Genomic DNA, 19964 nt, shown 5'->3' on the forward strand with positions numbered 1-19964 from the left:
ACAGTAGGATATGGGGATAATACAGGTATATAATACAGGGACAGTAGGATAGAGGGATAATACAGGGACAGTAGGATAGAGGGATAATACAGGGATATAATACAGGGACAGTAGGATAGAGGGATAATACAGGGATATAATACAGGGACAGTAGGATATAGGGATAATACAGGGATATAATACAGGGACAGTAGGATATAGGGATAATACAGGGATATAATACAGGGACAGTAGGATATGGGGATAATACAGGTATATAATACAGGGACAGTAGGATAGAGGGATAATACAGGGACAGTAGGATACAGGGATAATACAGGGATATAATACAGGGACAGTAGGATATAGGGATAATACAGGGATATAATACAGGGACAGTAGGATATAGGGAGGGAGAGGGAGAGAGAGATATGATAAGCTGCACTGCAGCCGTTGGGATAGGTATACATAGAGGCTCGAGGCTACGATAAGATGGCGGCTCCAGGCTACGGTAAGATGGCGGCTCTGGGCTCCGGCAGCTGCAGACACACAGTTACCAAAAAGCGAGTTTACGGAGATCACACACTCTGAGTCCCCGGATGTCTCCGACTCTGACGTCATTCAGCAGCGTCCGTCTCCGAGTATAGACGTCTGAGCCTGAGATGTGATCCTGAGACTGTCATGTGTGTATTATCCCTAAACTATGTGTATTATCCTTATACTGTGTGTATTATCCTTATACTGTGTGTATTATCCCTATACTGTGTGTATTATCCCTGTACTGTGTGTATTATCCTTATACTGTGTGTATTATCCCTATACTGTGTGTATTATCCCTGTACTGTGTGTATTATCCTTATACTGTGTGTATTATCCCTATACTGTGTGTATTATCCCTGTACTGTGTGTATTATCCTTATACTGTGTGTATTATCCCTATACTGTGTGTATTATCCCTATACTGTGTGTATTATCCCTGTACTGTGTGTATTATCCTTATACTGTGTGTATTATCCTTATACTGTGTGTATTATCCCTGTACTGTGTGTATTATCCTTATACTGTGTGTATTATCCCTGTACTGTGTGTATTATCCTTATACTGTGTGTATTATCCCTATACTGTGTGTATTATCCTTATACTGTGTGTATTATCCTTATACTGTGTGTATTATCCCTATACTGTGTGTATTATCCCTGTACTGTGTATTATCCCTATACTGTGTGTATTATCCTTATACTGTGTGTACTATCCCTATACTGTGTGTATTATCCTTATACTGTGTGTATTATCCCTATACTGTGTGTACTATCCCTATACTGTGTGTATTATCCCTGTACTGTGTGTATTATCCCTGTACTGTGTGTATTATTCCTACTGTGTGTACTATCCCTATACTGTGTGTACTATCCCTATACTGTGTGTACTATCCCTATACTGTGTGTATTATCCCTGTACTGTGCGTGTATTATCCCTGTACTGTGCGTGTATTATCCCTGTACTGTGCGTGTATTATCCCTGTACTGTGTGTGTATTATCCCTGTACTGTGTGTATTATCCCTATACTGTGTGTATTATCCCTATACTGTGTGTATTATCCCTATACTGTGTGTATTATCCCTATACTGTGTGTACTATCCCTATACTGTGTGTGTATTATCCCTGTACTGTGTGTATTATCCCTGTACTGTGTGTGTATTATCCCTATACTGTGTGTATTATCCATGTACTGTGTGTATTATCCTTATGCTGTGTGTATTATCCTTATGCTGTGTGTGTACTATCCCTATACTGTGTGTACTATCCCTATACTGTGTGTATTATCCCTGTACTGTGTGTGTATTATCCCTGTACTGTGTGTGTATTATCCCTGTACTGTGTGTGTATTATCCCTGTACTGTGTGTGTATTATCCCTGTACTGTGTGTGTATTATCCCTGTACTGTGTGTATTATCCTTATGCTGTGTGTATTATCCTTATGCTGTGTATTATCCTTATGCTGTGTGTATTATCCCTGTACTGTGTGTGTATTATCCCTGTACTGTGTGTGTATTATCCCTGTACTGTGTGTGTATTATCCCTATACTGTGTGTGTATTATCCCTGTACTGTGTGTTTTATCCCTGCACTGTGTGTATTATCCTTATACTGTGTGTATTATCCCTGTACTGTGTGTGTATTATCCCTGTACTGTGTGTGTATTATCCCTGTACTGTGTGTGTATTATCCCTGTACTGTGTGTGTATTATCCCTATACTGTGTGTGTATTATCCCTGTACTGTGTGTGTATTATCCCTGTACTGTGTGTATTATCCCTGTACTGTGTGTGTATTATCCCTATACTGTGTGTACTATCCCTGTACTGTGTGTGTATTATCCCTGTACTGTGTGTGTACTATCCCTGTACTGTGTGTGTACTATCCCTGTACTGTGTGTGTATTATCCCTGTACTGTGTGTGTATTATCCCTGTACTGTGTGCTGCTATCTCTGGATGTCTCGCTGCCCCTTCACACTGGGGATAACCCAACTCTCTCTCTCTCCCACTAGAGCTCAGTATGACCGGGGAACGTAGGGAGAGTCTGTGACGTTAATGGACCAGTCTGTCTCTGATAACTGCGAGACGGCCACGGCAGAGGTCATGGTGCAGCGGAGAGATGAGGAGAATGCTCCTCCCCCAGCAAATGCCACTTACCCGTCCATGGTGGACCGTCAGAAGGAGGCTGTGCCGTCTCCGGTAACGAAGGGACTCCACTTACTAAATTCCCCCATTGGGTCCGCAGCTCGGCCCATGAGTTGCCACAGGAGACTCTCTCTCCCAGACTCTCAGGAGAGTGTGACGATGGGACATTCAGAGCGGCCGCCTTCTCTGGGTCAGTAGCCACCTACATCTACTTATCGGGAGTCTGCTGAGTGCTGCAAGAGGATGGATGGGGAGGAATGGGTGTCTGTGTCTGGGTAGGGGGTGGGGAGCCAGGCAGGAGGACAGGAATGGGTGGCTGTGTCTGGGTAGGGGGTGCGGAGCCAGGCAGGAGGACAGGAATGGGTGGTTGTGTCTGGGTAGGGGGTGTGGAGCCAGGCAGGAGGACAGGAATGGGTGGCTGTGTCTGGGCATGGGGCGAGGAGCCAGGTAGGAGGACAGGAGTGGGTGGCTGTGCCTGGGCAGTGGGCGGGGAGCCAGGCAGGAGGACAGGAACAGGTGGCTGTGTCTGAGCAGGGGGCGAGGAGCCAGGCAGGAGGACAGGTATGGGTGGCTGTGTCTGGGCGGGGGTGGGGAGCCAGGCAGGAGAACAGGAATGGGTGGCTGTGTCTGGACAGGAGGTAAGGAGCCAGGCAGGAGGACAGGAATGGGTGGCTGTGTCTGGGCAGGGGTGCGGGGAGCCAGGCAGGAGGACAGGAATGGGTGGCTGTGTCTGGACAGGGGGTGAGGAGCCAGGCAGGAGGACAGGAATGGGTGGCTTTGTCTGGGCAGGGGTGCGGGGAGCCAGGCAGGAGGACAGGAATGGGTGGCTGTGTCTGGACAGGGGTGCGGGGAGCCAGCCAGGAGGACAGGAATGGGTGGCTGTGTCTGGGTAGGGGGTGGGGAGCCAGGCAGGAGGACAGGAATGGGTGGCTGTGTCTGGACAGGGGGTGGGGAGCCACGCAGGAGGACAGGAATGGGTGGCTATGTCTGGACAGGGGTGCGGGGAGCCAGGCAGGAGGACAGGAATGGGTGGCTATGTCTGGGCAGGGGGTGGGGAGCCACGCAGGAGGTCAGGTATGGGTGGCTCTGTTTGGGCAGGGAGCGGGGAGCCAGGCAGGAGGACAGGAATGGGTGGCTGTGTCTGGGCGGGGGTGGGGAGCCAGGCAGGAGGACAGGAACGGGTGGCTGTGTCTGGACAGGGGGTGGGAAGCCAGGAAGGAGGACAGGAATGGGTGGCTGTGTCTGGGTAGGGGGTGGGGAGCCAGGCAGGAGGACAGGAATGGGTGGCTGTGTCTGGTCAGGGGGTGGGGAGCCACGCAGGAGGACAGGAATGGGTGGCTGTATCTGGGTAGGGTGTGGGAAGCCAGTCAGGAGGACAGGAATGGGTGGCTGTGTCTGGGCAGGGGGTGGGGAGCCAGGAAGGAGGACAGGAACGGGTGGCTGTGACTGGACAGGGGGTGAGGAGCCAGGCAGGAGGACAGGAATGGGTGGCTGTGTCTGGACAGGAGTGCGGGGAGCCAGGCAGGAGGATGGGAATGGGTGGCTGTGTCTGGACAGGGGTGCGGGGAGCCAGGCAGGAGGACAGGAATGGGTGGCTGTGTCTGGACAGGGGGTGAGGAGCCAGGCAGGAGGACAGTAATGGGTGTCTGTGTCTTGGTAGGGGGTGGGGAGCCAGGCAGGAGGACAGGAATGGGTGGCTGTGTCTGGGCAGGGGGCGGGGAGCCAGGCAGGAGAACAGGAATGGGTGGCTGTGTCTGGGTAGGAGGTGGGAAGCCAGGCAGGAGGACAGGAATGGGTGGCTGTGTCTGGACAGGGGTGCTGGGAGCCAGGCAGGAGGACAGGAATGGGTGGCTGTGTCTGGACAGGGGGTGAGGAGCCAGGCAGGAGGACAGTAATGGGTGGCTGTGTCTGGGCAGGGGGTTGGAGAGCCTGGCAGGAGGACAGGAATGGGTGTCTGTGCCTGGGCAGGGGGCGGGGAGCCAGGCAGGAGAACAGGAATGGGTGGCTGTGTCTGGACAGGGGGTTGGAGAGCCTGGCAGGAGGACAGGAATTGGTGGCTGTGTCTGGGTAGGGGGTGAGGAGCCAGGCAGGAGGACAGGAATGGGTGGCTTTGTCTGGGCATGGGGCAAGGAGCCAGGCAGGAGGACAGGAATGGGTGGCTGTGTCTGGGTAGGAGGTGGGAAGCCACGCAGAAGGACAGGAATGGGTGGCTGTGTCTGGGCAGGGGGTGGGGAGATCAGGCAGGAGGACAGGTATGGGTGGCTGTGTCTGGGCATGGGGCGAGGAGAAAGGCAGGAGGACAGGAATGGGTGGCTGTGTCTGTACAGGGGGCGGGGAGATCAGGCAGGAGGACAGGAATGGGTGGCTGTGTCTGGACAGGGGGCGGGGGAGATCAGGCCGGAGGACAGGAATGGGTGGCTGTGTCTGGACAGGGGGTTGGAGAGCCTGGCAGGAGGACAGGAATTGGTGTCTGTGTCTGGGCAGGGGGTGTGGAGCCAGGCAGGAGGACAGGAATGGGTGGCTGTGTCTGAGCAGGGGGTGAGGAGCCAGGCAGGAGGATAGGAATGGGTGGCTGTGTCTGGACAGGGGTGCGGGGAGCCAGGCAGGAGGACAGGAATGGGTGGCTGTGTCTGGACAGGGGTGCAGGGAGCCAGGCAGGAGGACAGTAATGGGTGGCTGTGTCTGGGCAGGGGGTGAGGAGCCAGGCCGGAGGACAGTAATGGGTGGCTGTGTCTGGACAGGGGGTTGGAGAGCCAGGCAGGAGGACAGGAATGGGTGGCTGTGTCTGGGCAGGGGGTTGGAGAGCCTGGCAGGAGGACAGGAATTGGTGTCTGTGTCTGGGTAGGGGGTGAGGAGCCAGGCAGGAGGACAGGAATGGGTGGCTGTGTCTGGGCATGGGGCAAGGAGCCAGGCAGGAGGACAGGAATGGGTGGCTGTGTCTGGGTAGGGGGTGAGGAGCCAGGCAGGAGGACAGGAATGGGTGGCTGTGTCTGGACAGGGGGTTGGAGAGCCTGGCAGGAGGACAGGAATTGGTGTCTGTGTCTGGGTAGGGGGTGAGGAGCCAGGCAGGAGGACAGGAATGGGTGGCTGTGTCTGGGCATGGGGCAAGGAGCCAGGCAGGAGGACAGGAATGGGTGGCTGTGTCTGGGTAGGGGGTGAGGAGCCAGGCAGGAGGACAGGAATGGGTGGCTGTGTCTGGACAGGGGGTTGGAGAGCCTGGCAGGAGGACAGGAATTGGTGTCTGTGTCTGGGTAGGGGGTGAGGAGCCAGGCAGGAGGACAGGAATGGGTGGCTGTGTCTGGGCATGGGGCAAGGAGCCAGGCAGGAGGACAGGAATGGGTGGCTGTGTCTGGGTAGGGGGTGAGGAGCCAGGCCGGAGGACAGGAATGGGTGGCTGTGTCTGGACAGGGGGGTGGGGAGCCAGGCAGGAGGACAGGAATGGGTGGCTGTGTCTGGACAGGGGGGTGGGGAGCCAGGCAGGAGGACAGGAATGGGTGTCTGTATCTGGGCATGGGGCGAGGAGCCAGGCAGGAAGACAAGAATGGGTGGCTGTGTCTGGGCATGGGGCGAGGAGCCAGGCAAGAGGACAGGAATGGGTGGCTGTGTCTGGACAGGGGGTGGGGAGATCAGGCAGGAGGACAGGAATGGGTGGCTGTGCCTGGACAGGGGGTTGGAGAGCCTGGCAGGAGGACAGGCATGGGTGGCTGTGTCTGGACAGGGGGCAGGGAGACCAGGCAGGAGGACAGGAATTGGTGGCTGTGTCTGGGTAGGGGGTGAGGAGCCAGGCAGGAGGACAGGAATGGGTGGCTGTGTCTGGGTAGGGGGTGAGGAGCCAGGCCGGAGGACAGGAATGGGTGGCTGTGTCTGGGTAGGGGGTGAGGAGCCAGGCCGGAGGACAGGAATGGGTGGCTGTGTCTGGGTAGGGGGTGAGGAGCCAGGCCGGAGGACAGGAATGGGTGGCTGTGTCTGGGTAGGGTGTGAGGAGCCAGACAGGAGGACAGGAATGGGTGGCTGTGTCTGGACAGGGGGGTGGGGAGCCAGGCAGGAGGACAGGAATGGGTGGCTGTGTCTGGACAGGGGGGTGGGTTGCCAGGCAGGAGGACAGGAATGGGTGGCTGTGTCTGGGCAGGGGTGGGGATCCAGGCAGGAGGACAGGAATGGGTGGCTGTGTCTGGGCATGGGGCGAGGAGCCAGGCAGGAGGACAGGAATGGGTGGCTGTGTCTGGACAGGGGGCGGGGAGATCAGGCAGGAGGACAGGAATGGGTGGCTGTGTCTGGACAGGGGGTTGGAGAGCCTGGCAGGAGGACAGGAATTGGTGGCTGTGTCTGGACAGGGGGTGGGGAGACCAGACAGGAGGACAGGAATGGATGGCTGTGTCTGGGCAGGGGGTGGGGAGACCAGGCAGGAGGACAGGAATGGGTGGCTGTGTCTGGGTAGGGGGTGAGGAGCCAGGCCGGAGGACAGGAATGGGTGGCTGTGTCTGGACAGGGGGGTGAGGAGCCAGGCAGGAGGACAGGAATGGGTGGCGGTGTCTGGGTAGGGGGTGAGGAGCCAGGCCGGAGGACAGGAATGGGTGGCTGTGTCTGGGTAGGGTAGTGAGGAGCCAGGCCGGAGGACAGGAATTGGTGGCTGTGTCTGGACAGGGGGGTGGGTTGCCAGGCAGAGGGGACGGGGAGAGCCATGCTGGGGACAGGTCTTTATATACTTCATATTTCTTTTTCATCCACTAGGGGTCACTGGAGTACTCTTGGGGGATATGGATGGCCTTCGCAGGAACAGGGCACTGAATATTCAAAGTAGTATTAGTAACACTCCTCCCCTCCATATTCCCAGAGTACCTCAGTGTTTTTTCTGTGCTCGTCGGAGCAACAGGGCTGGTGTGGGGCTGCCACACTTAGTGAATATTTTTTTATTTTTATTTTTGTATTACGACTTAAGCACATCCCTTCCCAGTTTATACTAAAAACGTGGGTCCGGGATAGTGCCGCTGCGCAAAGGCAGCGCATGGCGTGTCGGTCCTCACAAAGAGCACCCTCACAGCCACACGCAGCTCACTGACTGCTGCAAGAGCTGGACGGAGCTTACAGATAGAAGCCCCGTCACAGCCCTCCCTACAGGAAACAAGGTATGCTGGGGGGAACGGGGCGGTCAGCGCAGGCTGCAGCCCCGCTGTGTGGGGAAAGTGTTCTAACAGCGCGCTGTACCACACAGGCCGCCCGCCCAGCCGCTACATCCGCGCTGTACGGGGCTCAGACCCGCCCACACCCGCCGAGAACACAGGCCGCCCGCCGCTCACAATAGCGCCGCTTCGACCACAGCCACACTTCAACGACGGCCGCATATATTGCGTGCTCCGCTTCCCGGCACCCGCTCCCCGCTGAGACACAGCGCTACACGGAGCTCAGAGGTAGAGTGGAGAGGCAGCGCTGCTGCGAAGGTAGATTGGGCTGCCATATTGTTTCTACTGCATAAGTTATATTACTAGGCTATTCAGTCTATATTCCATGCAGGTTATAAAGTCATGTATTGCACCTACATTGTGTTTATAACTGTAAACTTGGCATGGTGGCCTTTTTTAACATGTTTCCTGTTTGTGATTTCTTTATCATCCACTAGGGGTCACTGGAGTACTCTTGGGATATGGACGGGCGTGGCCGAACAAGGGCACTGAATATTTAAATTTAGGACCCTCCCCCCCCTCCATATCCCCGAGTACCTCAGTGTACTCTCTCAGTGTTTTTTCGGTGCTCACAGCACGAACAAGGCTTGTGGTATAGCCACACTTGGATTTTTAATTTTTATTTTTAATTTTTATTTTTACACTTAGCACATCCCTTCCCAGTTTCTGGAAAAACATGGGTCCGGGATAGTGCCGCTGCACGGGCAGCGCATGGCGTGTCGGTCCTCACAAAGAGCACCCTCACAGCCACAGACAGCATGGCGTGTCGGTCCTCACGAAGAGCACCCTCACAGCCACAGACAGCCCACTGCTTCTACAAAGAGCAGCCAGGACTAGGAAGCTGGACGGGCTTGCACAAAAGAAGCCGTCGCAGCCATAGATTACTGGAAGCTGACTGGAGCTGGACGGAGATAGACGTCACAGCCAAGACTACAGAGCTGACAGGAGCTTACACAAAGAAGCCCCGTTGCAGCCATGAGTCACAAAAAGCCCCGTCACAGCCAGGAGTTATGGAATGGCAGTCGTCACAGCCATGATCAGAAAGGTAGGCTGGGGAAACGGGGCGGTCAGCGCAGGCTGCCGCCCCGCTATGTAGGGGTTAATGCCTCCTGCTCATACGGAGCTCCGTCCGGCTTCACAGCAGGGGGAGCTCATACGCACAGCCGCTATGGAAGGTCTGACACTGGACGGAGCTGACAGAAAGCTCCGTCACAGCCAGGATGAAAGCCCCGTCACATGCTGGACGGAGCTTACAGGAGATGCGGCAAGGTATGGTGGGGTGTCTGGGCGGTCAGCTCACGCTGCCGCACTGCTGTGTGGGTGTTTGCCGCCGCTGAAGCCGCCGCTGATATGCCCCGCTTAACTACGCTAGAAGCTCAGAGCGGCCGCACGTCACTCAGAGACGCCGGCCGCTCTCACAGCGCTGATTACCCGGCACCGAGGTAGGACAGGCGCCGCCCGAGCCAGAACTAAGTTCCCGCTTTCTAAGATGCACAGAGCGGCCGCACGTCACTCACAGACGCCGGCCGCTCTTCCAGCGCTGACACCGCACACTGATGTATGAAGGCGCCGCCCGCTCTTCCGGACGGCTCCCCGGCGCTATACACAGCGCTCCCCTGCTCTCCCTGCACCCGCTCCCGTCCGCTGCAGGTAACATGGGGGAGACTACCGGGGGTGAGGGGGAGTAAATACCCATAGCAGCAGCACCAAGGCTGCATGGGTTAATAAGACATAGTTTTAACAGATCATGTCCTAAAATATGTTTCTAATTGTATGAATGGCATGCTTCCTGTTTTTCTGTAGGCTGCCATATAATGTAATAAGTGTTCTATTAACTGGAATGTGATTATCACACTTTAATAGGCTATTAAGCCTATATTACCTGTATAATAGGCTATTAAGTCTATATATATTAACACTGCAGCAGGTCCTGTGCTTTTCAGTGTATGCATGGCATGGGGGGCCATTTTTAATTACAGTTTCTTCCAGTTTATAATTCCAGAACATTCCGGCCATACACCTCTGCTCCACAAGGGGGCGCAGGGGTGTTAGTGGGAATTTTTGTTCAGGTTTCAATAATTCTAGAACATTCCTGCCCTACATCTCTAAGCCACCAGAGGCAAAGGGGTGTTAGTGGGAATTTAGTTCGGATTGCACATGTGAACTGCTTTTCACATAAAGAATACTCTGGTTTCTCTTCAGATCTAATAAATCTTTCGCCTGTTGCTAAAGATGTCCGTAGAGAGAAATAACCATGAGTTTCATATAATTTTTTGATGCCTGGCTACGGCTGGTCTTAATATGCTTTTCAGCAACAAAAATATATATATGACACATAAGAACTTCAATAAGTAGTGCAAGTGTTTGTCTGTTGCCTATTGTGGTGTCAGTCTGCATAGCTAGTAAGGCTCTAGCGCAGACTAAAAATAATTTTAACGGTCCTATGTTAAGCATTGGCAATTCAAATTAAAACAGCGGTAACATCGGAGTCTCGGAAGTACTCCGCCTGCTATAACTAAAGATAGTCTTTTCAAAGGGCCAGGTTCCTTTGGGTACCAGGGTTAATGCAGATCTCACACAATAACTACAAGTGAGAAGGGTGCATTACACCAGCACTTATATAGTGCGGGGTTTTTGACAACATAGATTGCTAAAAACCAGTGAGTCAAGGTCTCCATTTGTTTTTTTAGAAAAAAAAAAAAAAAATTAGTGGACTTTGATCACTATTTAATCGTTTTCAAAATAACGCGATCCGCCATTGGCAAATGCGTCTGTGTGTTAAACTCTATAAAGACCCAAGATTTGGGTCATTAGTCTCTAGGTATGGAAGCTATGAGATCACTGTTAAAAGAGGCTGCAGAGTATATCTGTAAAGCTTCTACTAACGCCTGTTTTTCATCGTAGCTAGTTCAGCACGACTAGGACAGAGCTTGTTTGGTCCTAAATTTGATATTCAGCCATTACCGCATCCAGTATCAAAACGGAATACTGGTACCGGCGGTTAATCCCTTTAGACTTCAGTTTTTTCAAAGGCGGTTGTACAAAACAGTCACGCCTTGTAACGTCAGGACGCTACAGTCAGCAAGCCAGTGGTTTGATGGCCTCTTTTCCAATTGTGGAAGCGCGTCTTTACATGTTACTTTTGAGGGGTTTCCAGACTTCAATTCATGGATGTCTCAGCTATTTACAGATTAAAGGACAATACTGGCTCTGTCGACCGGTTTGGCAGGTTGCCATTTAGTCTCTGCTGGGTTTCAGCTGTCTTTATAAGCCAAGCAGTAGTATACCAACAGAGTCAGGGTTACATATTCCCTCGGTTTGAGCAAAACCAGACGGCTCTGTCGCAATCTCAATCAGCAGGTCACTTACTGCAGTGGGAAAATGAATTTTCTGCGGTTAGTATTTGTTTATTGGAGCACAAAGTTGCATAATGGCACTTGATCTTCACAATGCGTATTTACCCATTCCGGTTTGATCTTCACAGGTTCTAGCGTTTGCAAATCGCCACAACCATTATCCATTTCAGGTCTACCGTTGCTTATCGCCTCGGGTATTTACCAAAGTTATGTTGGGGATGATAGCTCATCTCACATAAGAACTCTGTCTCAACAGAGTTTCTCTACCTTAGATGATCTGCTCATAAGAACTCTGTCTCAACAAAGTTCCTCTAACTTGCGCTACTAAGGTATACTGCGGTAGCAGATCAAGTTCGAAAACAATCGCATCTAATTCCGTCTAAACGATGTCAATTCCTAGGTAAGATTATAAATACGGTAAATCAAAGACTTTTACTTACTACACCAGCAAGAACAAATGTACATCTAGTAATTAGTGCAAAACACGCACACTAGCGGTACATTGGTGTATTCACCTATTAAGAATAAAGATGTGTTTTCAATTTAGTTCGCCCCTTCACTCGCGTTTCCCACAGAGGGACAAGGGTGTATATACTCTGGACGAGAGTCGCAGAGGGTCAGGATTTGTAGTTAAACAAGATCAGCGACAAAGGTTCTAAAACGGATCACGACAGATTGCTGTCGATAAATGTCCTGGAACTCCGTGCATTTTACAATGCAATACATGCTTCGCTTTCAGTCTGACCAGGGGCAGTCAGACAAGGCAACGGCAGTTGCATACACAATAACCAGGGAGAACCAAGAAGCCGCATGGCAATGCGGCAAGTAACTCAAATCCTCAATTGCTCAGAACACCATTATGTGAGAATGTCAACTACGTTCATTCCGTGAGTGGACATCTGTCACACAGATGATCTCACTCGTCAGGATTTAGATCCTGAAATCTGGACATTAAATCCACAGGTGTTTCCTATGTGAGTCCACAGAAGAAGGTTACCCTCAGGTATACATGATGGCATCTCGCCACAATTACAAAAGCTTAGTATGTGTAACAGGGGCAGTGGCGGTGGAGTCTCTCACATTCATGGGGTGATTCAGCATCGTGTATCTAACTCCACCATTTTTTTCCGCTGCTCTCTCTCTCTCTCTCCGTTGCCAAAACGGATCGTAACACGTCACAGTCATACTAGTGATCTCTCATGGGTTCCGAGAGTTTGCTTCTCGAATATCCAAGGAATACTTGCACACGATCTTGGCGCTCATAATACGTCCAACCTGTTACATCAGGGAACGTTCTTTTACCCATAATTCATATGTACCTATTACCTATGTACCGTAGCTGCGGTTGACGCGGTGAGAGTTCATACCGCCCTCGTAAGAAATAGAGCATTACAGTAACGGTTATACCAACCATGTTACGAGCCGCTTAAGGCAGCTCATTATTACAAAATTTCATATGCGTACATAGGTGGTAAAGCTCGGAAGTTTCCAACATCATCCTTCACGTTACCCGTATTATTCTGGTAAACGGGGTGGGATGGAAAACTGCGTTTATCTGCACTGAGTGTGCAGGTATCTGTATGGTAAACTTATTTTCAAAGATGTTTGCCTCTATTGCGTCTCTATTGCGTCTGTACACACCTTTCTACAAGGTGTCATCAAAGTTCAGACTCTATTTATCCAACCTACAGCGCCAGGTGGCTTGAGGTTGGGTTCAGATTTCTTACAGTTTTCATATTTGAACCCTTACAACAAAGGGGAATTAAGTTTATCACTTTGGAAAACATTTGTCTTCTAGCCTTGGCTTCGGCAAGGGTTGTGTTTTCATATTTGGGTGCCTTGTATTCTAAGCCACCGTATTTGAGTTTTCTCATGACAAAGCAGATCTTCGGACTAATTCCGCTTTCGTATTCTTCACACCAATAGTGCTTCCTGTGTGGAAAGCACATTCTAGAATTCTGAATGTGGTACACGCATTACGCGTTTATATATGTCCCGAACGTCTACAGTAGGTGATACGGATACGTTGTTTGTTCTCTATGATGCTGCCAACTGGGCTTAGCCAGTTTCTCAGCAGATATTATCCAGTTGGATAATAATGTCTACAAGTCAGGTTTACTTTAAGGCTAAGTTACAATCGCCTACGTCAGTAATAGCTCATCCCACAGGTTCTGTGGGAATGTCAGACCCAGCGGGTCGTGGAGCGTCTACGACGCGGCTACATAGCCTTCAGTGCTCCACGTTTGTGCACGTTTACACGTTATGAATGGTGGCGCCATCAGCATCTAGCTTTGGGCTGCCTACTGTTACAAGTATCAAACAGCTCTCCCGCCCACGAGGGAAGCTTTGGTACGTCCCAAGAGTACTCCAGTGACCCCTAGTGGATGATAAAGAAAATAGGATTTTGGTACTTACCAGGTAAATCCTTTTCTTTGAATCCATAGGGGGCACTGGACGCCCACCCAGAGCAGTTTTACCTGGGTTGTTTTAAGCTCAAGGGAGCTTAGGGTAACAAGTTTTACTTGGTTGATATTAAGCTCAGAGGAGCTTATGGTAACACATTTTCACCGATTGGTTCAAATTATAAAGTTCTATCGGTTATGGTGTCAACTGTTTAGTTGACAGTAAGGTTATGGGTCAACATTGTTGTTGTCCGTTATGTTATAGGTATTCTCCATTGTCAACCTCTCTATATCGTTCCTGTTCGCTCAGTAAAAAACACTGAGAGAGTACACTGAGGTACTCGGGGATATGGAGGGGGGGGGAGGGTCCTAAATTTAAATATTCAGTGCCCTTGTTCGGCCACGCCCGTCCATATCCCAAGAGTACTCCAGTGCCCCCTATGGATTCAAAGAAAAGGATTTACCTGGTAAGTACCAAAATCCTATTTTCAGAACGTTCCTGTCCTACATCTCTACTCCACCGGAAGGGGTGTTAGTGGGAATGTTTGGATCAGGTTTCATATAGTACTGGCCACGTGCATTGCACTTCGGCCATATATATACCTTTTACACACCTTAAGTAGAGGAAAAAGAAGTATGTTTTGTCGGGTTCCTTTCCGGAAGCCGGTTTCATCCCCGGACACTCCATGGTCTATGTTAGCAAATGTAATGGCTGGGTTGAAATCAGAATTGGCCGCCGCTCAACACGAGCGGCAAGATGGGAGTCTCGGGTAAGACCACCAGAATTACCGGAGGGCTCTCAGCCTTTGCAGAGGTCCAAGTCCACTTTGGATACAAGGGATACATTTAATTTGTCTTATAATTTACCGGTTTCTGCTAGTTGCAGTCTGAAGATTCTATGCTAGTCCTCACTGCGCAAAATAAGGGTGAGGAGCGCGAATTAGACCAGCAGTCAGATACTGCAGGTTTTGACAGCACAAGTATTGATAAAGGCCAGTGTGTTAGTCTCTGCAGTTTACAGAGACTAAGGAGCCTCTGATATCTGATAAAGTCGTATTTACTAAACGACAGAGATCTCCATTGGGTTTCCTGTGTCAAAATCTCTTAATAAGATGTTGGTAGAAACATGGAAGAACCGGATAACAGGTTCTTTACCTCGCCGATTTAAGTCTCGTTACCTGTTTCCACAGTCACGTGACATCTACAGGTGAGAATCCGCCATTGGTGGATTCGTCTGTTTTAAAACTTATAAAGACCCTTCAGATCGTAAAATAGAAGGGCATTTGGGTAACTAAGGCGCTAATTATGGATAACAAAACTCAAGATGGCGATCACCTTATACGTCTCACTAATCTGAGAAGCTGCTAGGTATCTATGTACAGCTTCTCCTACCGGCTGTCCGCCCACTTCTCGCCTTTCATCGTCGCTACTTACAGCACGAGCACTCTGGCTGCGTTCTTCATAAGCGGAGTCAGGGGGTCAAAAGAATACGATGGCGAAGAGTTGTTTGGTCCTAAATTGGACAAATGGATTTCTGAGACCATGGGGGTAAAGTCTGTTTTCCAACCATTTCCTCCAACGGTACCTAGACGGAAATACTCGGGCCCGACGTTCAAATCCTTTAGACCTCAGCCTTTTCAAGGCCGTGGTAGAGGAACAGCCAAGCCTGGTAGACGAGGCAAGGACGTGGTTTCCAAAAAACCAACACCAGTCGTCAGGACGCTAGGGTCACCGACAAGCTACTGGCATGAAGGGCTCCCAGCCCATCTCGGATTTCCAATTGTGGGAGCACGTCTTCAGACGTTCTGTTTGGCAGAGTTCCAGACATCCACAGCTCGGTGGATCCGCAATTATTCGTCATCTGGTACATTTGACTGTCTCCTGCCACTGTGGGTTTTCAAGACAGGACTGCCTCAGTCGGACGACAAGAGGCGGTTCGGCAGTTTGCCATTCAGTCTCTATTGGATTCAGCAGTTTGATTCCGGTCCCTGTACACCAACGAGGTCACGGTGATTAGTCCAGTCTGTTTGGGGGGATCAAAAGTCGGATGGTTCCGTCAGGCTAATATTAAACTTACAGAGTCTCAATCAGTACGTCACTTCCTGCAGATTAACGAGGGATTCTCTGCGATCAGTGATTGCAAGTTTACAGCCACAGGAATTCATGATTGCGCTAGATCTCAAGGTTGCGTCCTTACACATTCCGATTTGCCACCTCATCAGAGGTGCTTGTGTTTTGCAATATGGCAGAATCATTACCAGTTTCAGGCTCTACCGGTGGGCCTCTCGTCGGCGTCTTGGGGTATTCACCAAAGTGATGTCTGTGATGATGGTTCATCTCAGATCCCTGAATGAGATAATAGTTTTGTACTTGGACAAATCTGCTCATCAAAGCTCCGTCTCAACAGATGCTCCTCCAACATGCGTTGCTAACGTACATCTAATTTCGTCTCATCGACTTCAATTCCTAGTTATGATTCTCGGTACGGTATATCAAAGATCTTACCTACCAGAACAGCTAGTACAGATTATTTGTCATCTGGTACAATACTGCTCAAGCCACGCACAGTCTCGGTACATTTGTGCATTCGCCTCTGAGGCACAATGGTGGTGGCTCTCGAAGCGATTCAGTTTGGTAGATTTCACTCGCGTCCTTTTCAGCTGGATGTGCTCGTACAGTGGTCGGGTTCGCATCTGCAGATTCACCACAGGGTGAGGTTGTCGCCACGGGCAAGGGCATCTCTACTCTGGTGGCTCAAAGTACACAATCTAACCGCAGGGAAACGGTTTGGCGCCTGGAATTGGATAATTCTCACGACGGACGCGAGTCTCAGAGGTTGGGGAGCTGTAGTTCAAAATTGTCAGCTCCAGGGTCTCTGGGCGGATCACGAAAGATTGCTGTCTATAAATGTCCTGGAACTCCGGGCAATTTACAATGCGCTACGACAAGCAGTGCACATGCTTCGGTCTCCGACTGTCCAGGTGCAGTCAGACAATGCGACGGCGGTCGCGTTCATCAACAAGCAAGGAGGAGCGAGAAGCCGCATGGCAATGCGGGAAGTAGCTCAAATCCTCAATTACGCCGAACATCACCAAGTGATATTGTCGGCAGTGTTCATTCCGGGAGTGGACAACTGGGAGGCGGATTATCTCAGCCGTCGGGATGTTCATCCAGGAGAATGGGCATTAAAGCGGAAGTGTTTCACATGTTGATCCAGTGATGGGGTTACCCTCAAGAGGACCTGATGGCATCTCGCCACACTCACCAAACGCCCCAGTATGTGTCCAGAACGAGAGATCCAAAGGCAGTGGCGGTGGATGCTCTCGCAATCGCGTGGCCGTACAGCCTCGTGTATCTGTTTCCACCGTTCCGCTGGTAAAGTACTACAGTGGTGCAATTGGTCAGCACGTGGTGCTTATTACACAGTATCTGTTGAGCGCTGCAAGCATTGTGAGTTCAGGCCTCACCTGCAGCAGCTTTGCTTATTAGGCTCCCTCTGTTGCTAAGACGGATCAAAAGAGAGTCCGTCACAGTCATACTAGTGGCGCCTCATGGGCCTCGGAGAGCTTGGTTCTTGGATCTCCGCGGACTACTCGCAGACAATCCTTGGCCGCTCCACTACGGCCGGACCTGTTACAACAGGGTCCGTTCCTTTACCCCGAGTTAGCGCGGCTGCGTTTGACGTGGTGACTGTTGAGATCGCCCTCTTAAGAAGAGAGAGCATTCCAGGTTCGGTTATACCAACCATGTTACGAGCTAGGAAGCCGGTTACGGCGGCTCATTATTACAGTATTTGGCGTGCCTATATAGGTTGGTGTGAAGCTCGGAAGTTTCCGACATCTTTTTTCAAGTTATCCCGTCTTTTTTGTTATTTCTACAGACGGGGTTAGATGGAGGACTGCGTTTATCTACACTAAAGGTGCAGGTATCTGCTTTGTCAATTTACTTTCAAAGACGATTGGCTCTATTGCTGTCTGTACACACCTTCTGCAAGGTGTCCTCAGAGTACAGCCTCCATTCATTCCACCTACAGCGCCATGGGACTTGAATCTGGTTTTTAGATTTCTCACAGTCTTCCTATTTTGAACCCTTACAACAAGTGGACATTAGGTTTCTCCTTGGAAAACAATTTTTCTTCTAGCCTTAGCTTAGGCAAGGCGTGTTTCAGATTTGGGTGCCTTGTCATGCAAGCCACCGTATTTGGTGTTTCATGATGACAGAGCGGAACTTCGGACGAATTCCGCTTTTCTTACCAAAAGTAGTGTCATTTTTTTTTCACATCAATCAACCACTAATAGTTCCTGTGTAACAGGAGATTCTGGAACTTTGGATGTGGTACGCGCACTATGCGTTTATGTATCCCGAACGTCTACAGTTCGTAAGACGGATACATTGTTTGTTCTCTAGGATGCTGCCAAGATGGGTTGGCCAGCTTCTAAGCAGACCTTATCCAGATGGATTAAACGGACCATACGTCAGGCTTACCTTCATGCTAGGTTACAGCCGCCTACACATTCCACACGTTCTGTGGGAACTTCGTGGACAGCTGGTCGTGGGGCTTCTACGACGCAGCTTTGCCGTGCGGCTACATGGTCTTCAGTGCACACGTTTGTGCGCTTTTACAAGTTTGATACGTTTGCGGCATCAGCATCTAGCTTTGGCCGCCTAGTGTTACAGGTGCCAAACAGCTCTCCCGCCTACGGGGGAAGCTTTGGTACGTCCCAAGAGTACTCCAGTGACACCTAGTGGATGAAAAAGAAAATAGGATTTTGGTACTTACCAGGTAAATCCTTTTCTTTGAATCCATAGGGGGCACTGGACGCCCACCCAGAGCAGTTTTACCTGGTTGTGGTAAGTTCAGTGGATCTTATGGTAACACATTCTCACCGACTGGTTCAAATTTTCTAGTTCTATCGGTTATGGTGTCAACTGTTTCGTTGTCAGTAACGTTATGTGTCAACTTTATGGTTGTCCGTTATGTTATAGGTAATTCTCCATTGTCAACCTCTCTATCGCTCCTGTTCGGCTCAGTAAAAAACACTGAGGTACTCTGGGAATATGGAGGGGAGGAGTGTTACTAAATTTGAATATTCAGTGCCCTGTTCCTGCGGAGGCCGTCCATATCCCCCAAGAGTACTCCAGTGCCCCTATGGATTCAAAGAAAAGGATTTACCTGGTAAGTACCAAAATCCTATTTTTCTTGTTTTTTTTTTCTAGACCCTCCACTTCTTGATGGGAATAATAAGACATTACTCACTGATGGGAGCTGTGCCTTACAAACGCCAACCTCTAAAACCAACTGTGAAGGTCACCCGGGGAACAGTCTTACTGCGTCTCCTTGTCTGGCCAGTCTGACGGAGAATGGTCCTTCCGCCAATGACCCACTCACAACACCGGTCAAGGTGCCAAAGAAACGAGGCCGCAAGTCTAAAGCGGAGATGCTCTTAATTAAGATGGCCCAGGAGCTGGAGAATCCGTCACGTGAGGAAACCAGAGAGTCCGTCCCTGAGGAATCTGAGCCAGAGCTAACACAGAGTGGGCGACCGAGGAGACGGGCAGCCAAGACGTAAGTGTTCCGGGCGTTGGGCGTCCTCACCGCGCAAGCGTCACCAAGCAGAACACTGGGTTTTGGGGGTTGGGCACTTTGTGCAAGATGAGCGCTTGTCCTTTCCTTTGGGTCTTTCATTCTGATACGTGTCCTTGATGTACAGATGTAGCCATGCTCCTATTGCGGCATGATGCGTGACGTGTTAGGCTGTGGCTATTTGCAGACGGCAGTCAGTCTATTTATTCCATAAGGAATGAGTGGAGTGATCGCCGGCTGCAAATAGTCACAGCTCGGCATGCAATGCAGCACACTGCATCGCAGCAAAGATGAGCATGGCTTCACCTGTGTGTATTTATGTATGTACTGTACCTGCTGTGTGAGCAGCACTGTACCTGCTGTACCGTTCCCCATAGGAGGGGTGCGGGAGGAATCAGAGCCGTGCTTCTGAGATTTATTGCCCATAGGAGGGGAGCGGAAAGGGTCAGCGCTGTGATCCTCTGAGGACCAGTTACCCATAGGAGGGCAGCAGGAAGGGTCAGCGCTGTGATCCTCTGAGGACCAGTTACCCATAGGAGGGGAGCGGGAAGGGTCAGCGCTGTGATCCTCTGAGGACCAGTTACCCATAGGAGGGGAGCGGGAAGGGTCAGCGCTTTGATCCTCTGAGGACCAGTTACCCATAGGAGGGGAGCGGGAAGGGTCAGCGCTGTGATCCTCTGAGGACCAGTTACCCATAGGAGGGGAGCGGGGTCAGTGTTCCTCTGAGGACCAGTTCCCCATAGGAGGGGAGCAGGAAGGGTCAGTGTTCCTCTGAGGACCAGT

The 19964-nt window shown here is 50.9% G+C and overlaps 1 protein-coding gene and 1 non-coding gene across 2 annotated transcripts in view; both read left to right on the forward strand.

Moving 5' to 3' along the window:
- Positions 1-555: 555 nt before the first annotated feature.
- MPV17 (mitochondrial inner membrane protein MPV17) overlaps positions 556-19964 on the forward strand; it is a 68453-nt gene continuing 49044 nt past the window's right edge. Inside the window, exons 1-3 of the mRNA XM_063917095.1 lie at positions 556-662; positions 2527-2849; positions 18815-19163. Of these exons, the coding sequence (XP_063773165.1) occupies positions 2570-2849; positions 18815-19163 (629 nt within the window). The 5' untranslated portion in view covers positions 556-662; positions 2527-2569. The remainder of the gene's footprint in view (positions 663-2526; positions 2850-18814; positions 19164-19964) is intronic.
- Positions 10022-10136, forward strand: LOC134913509 (U5 spliceosomal RNA). Its single transcript, XR_010177257.1, has one exon. It is a non-coding gene; the product is annotated as a U5 spliceosomal RNA (small nuclear RNA).

This window comes from Pseudophryne corroboree, chromosome 4 (assembly GCF_028390025.1).
Source record: "Pseudophryne corroboree isolate aPseCor3 chromosome 4, aPseCor3.hap2, whole genome shotgun sequence".
Lineage (NCBI taxonomy): Eukaryota > Metazoa > Chordata > Amphibia > Anura > Myobatrachidae > Pseudophryne > Pseudophryne corroboree.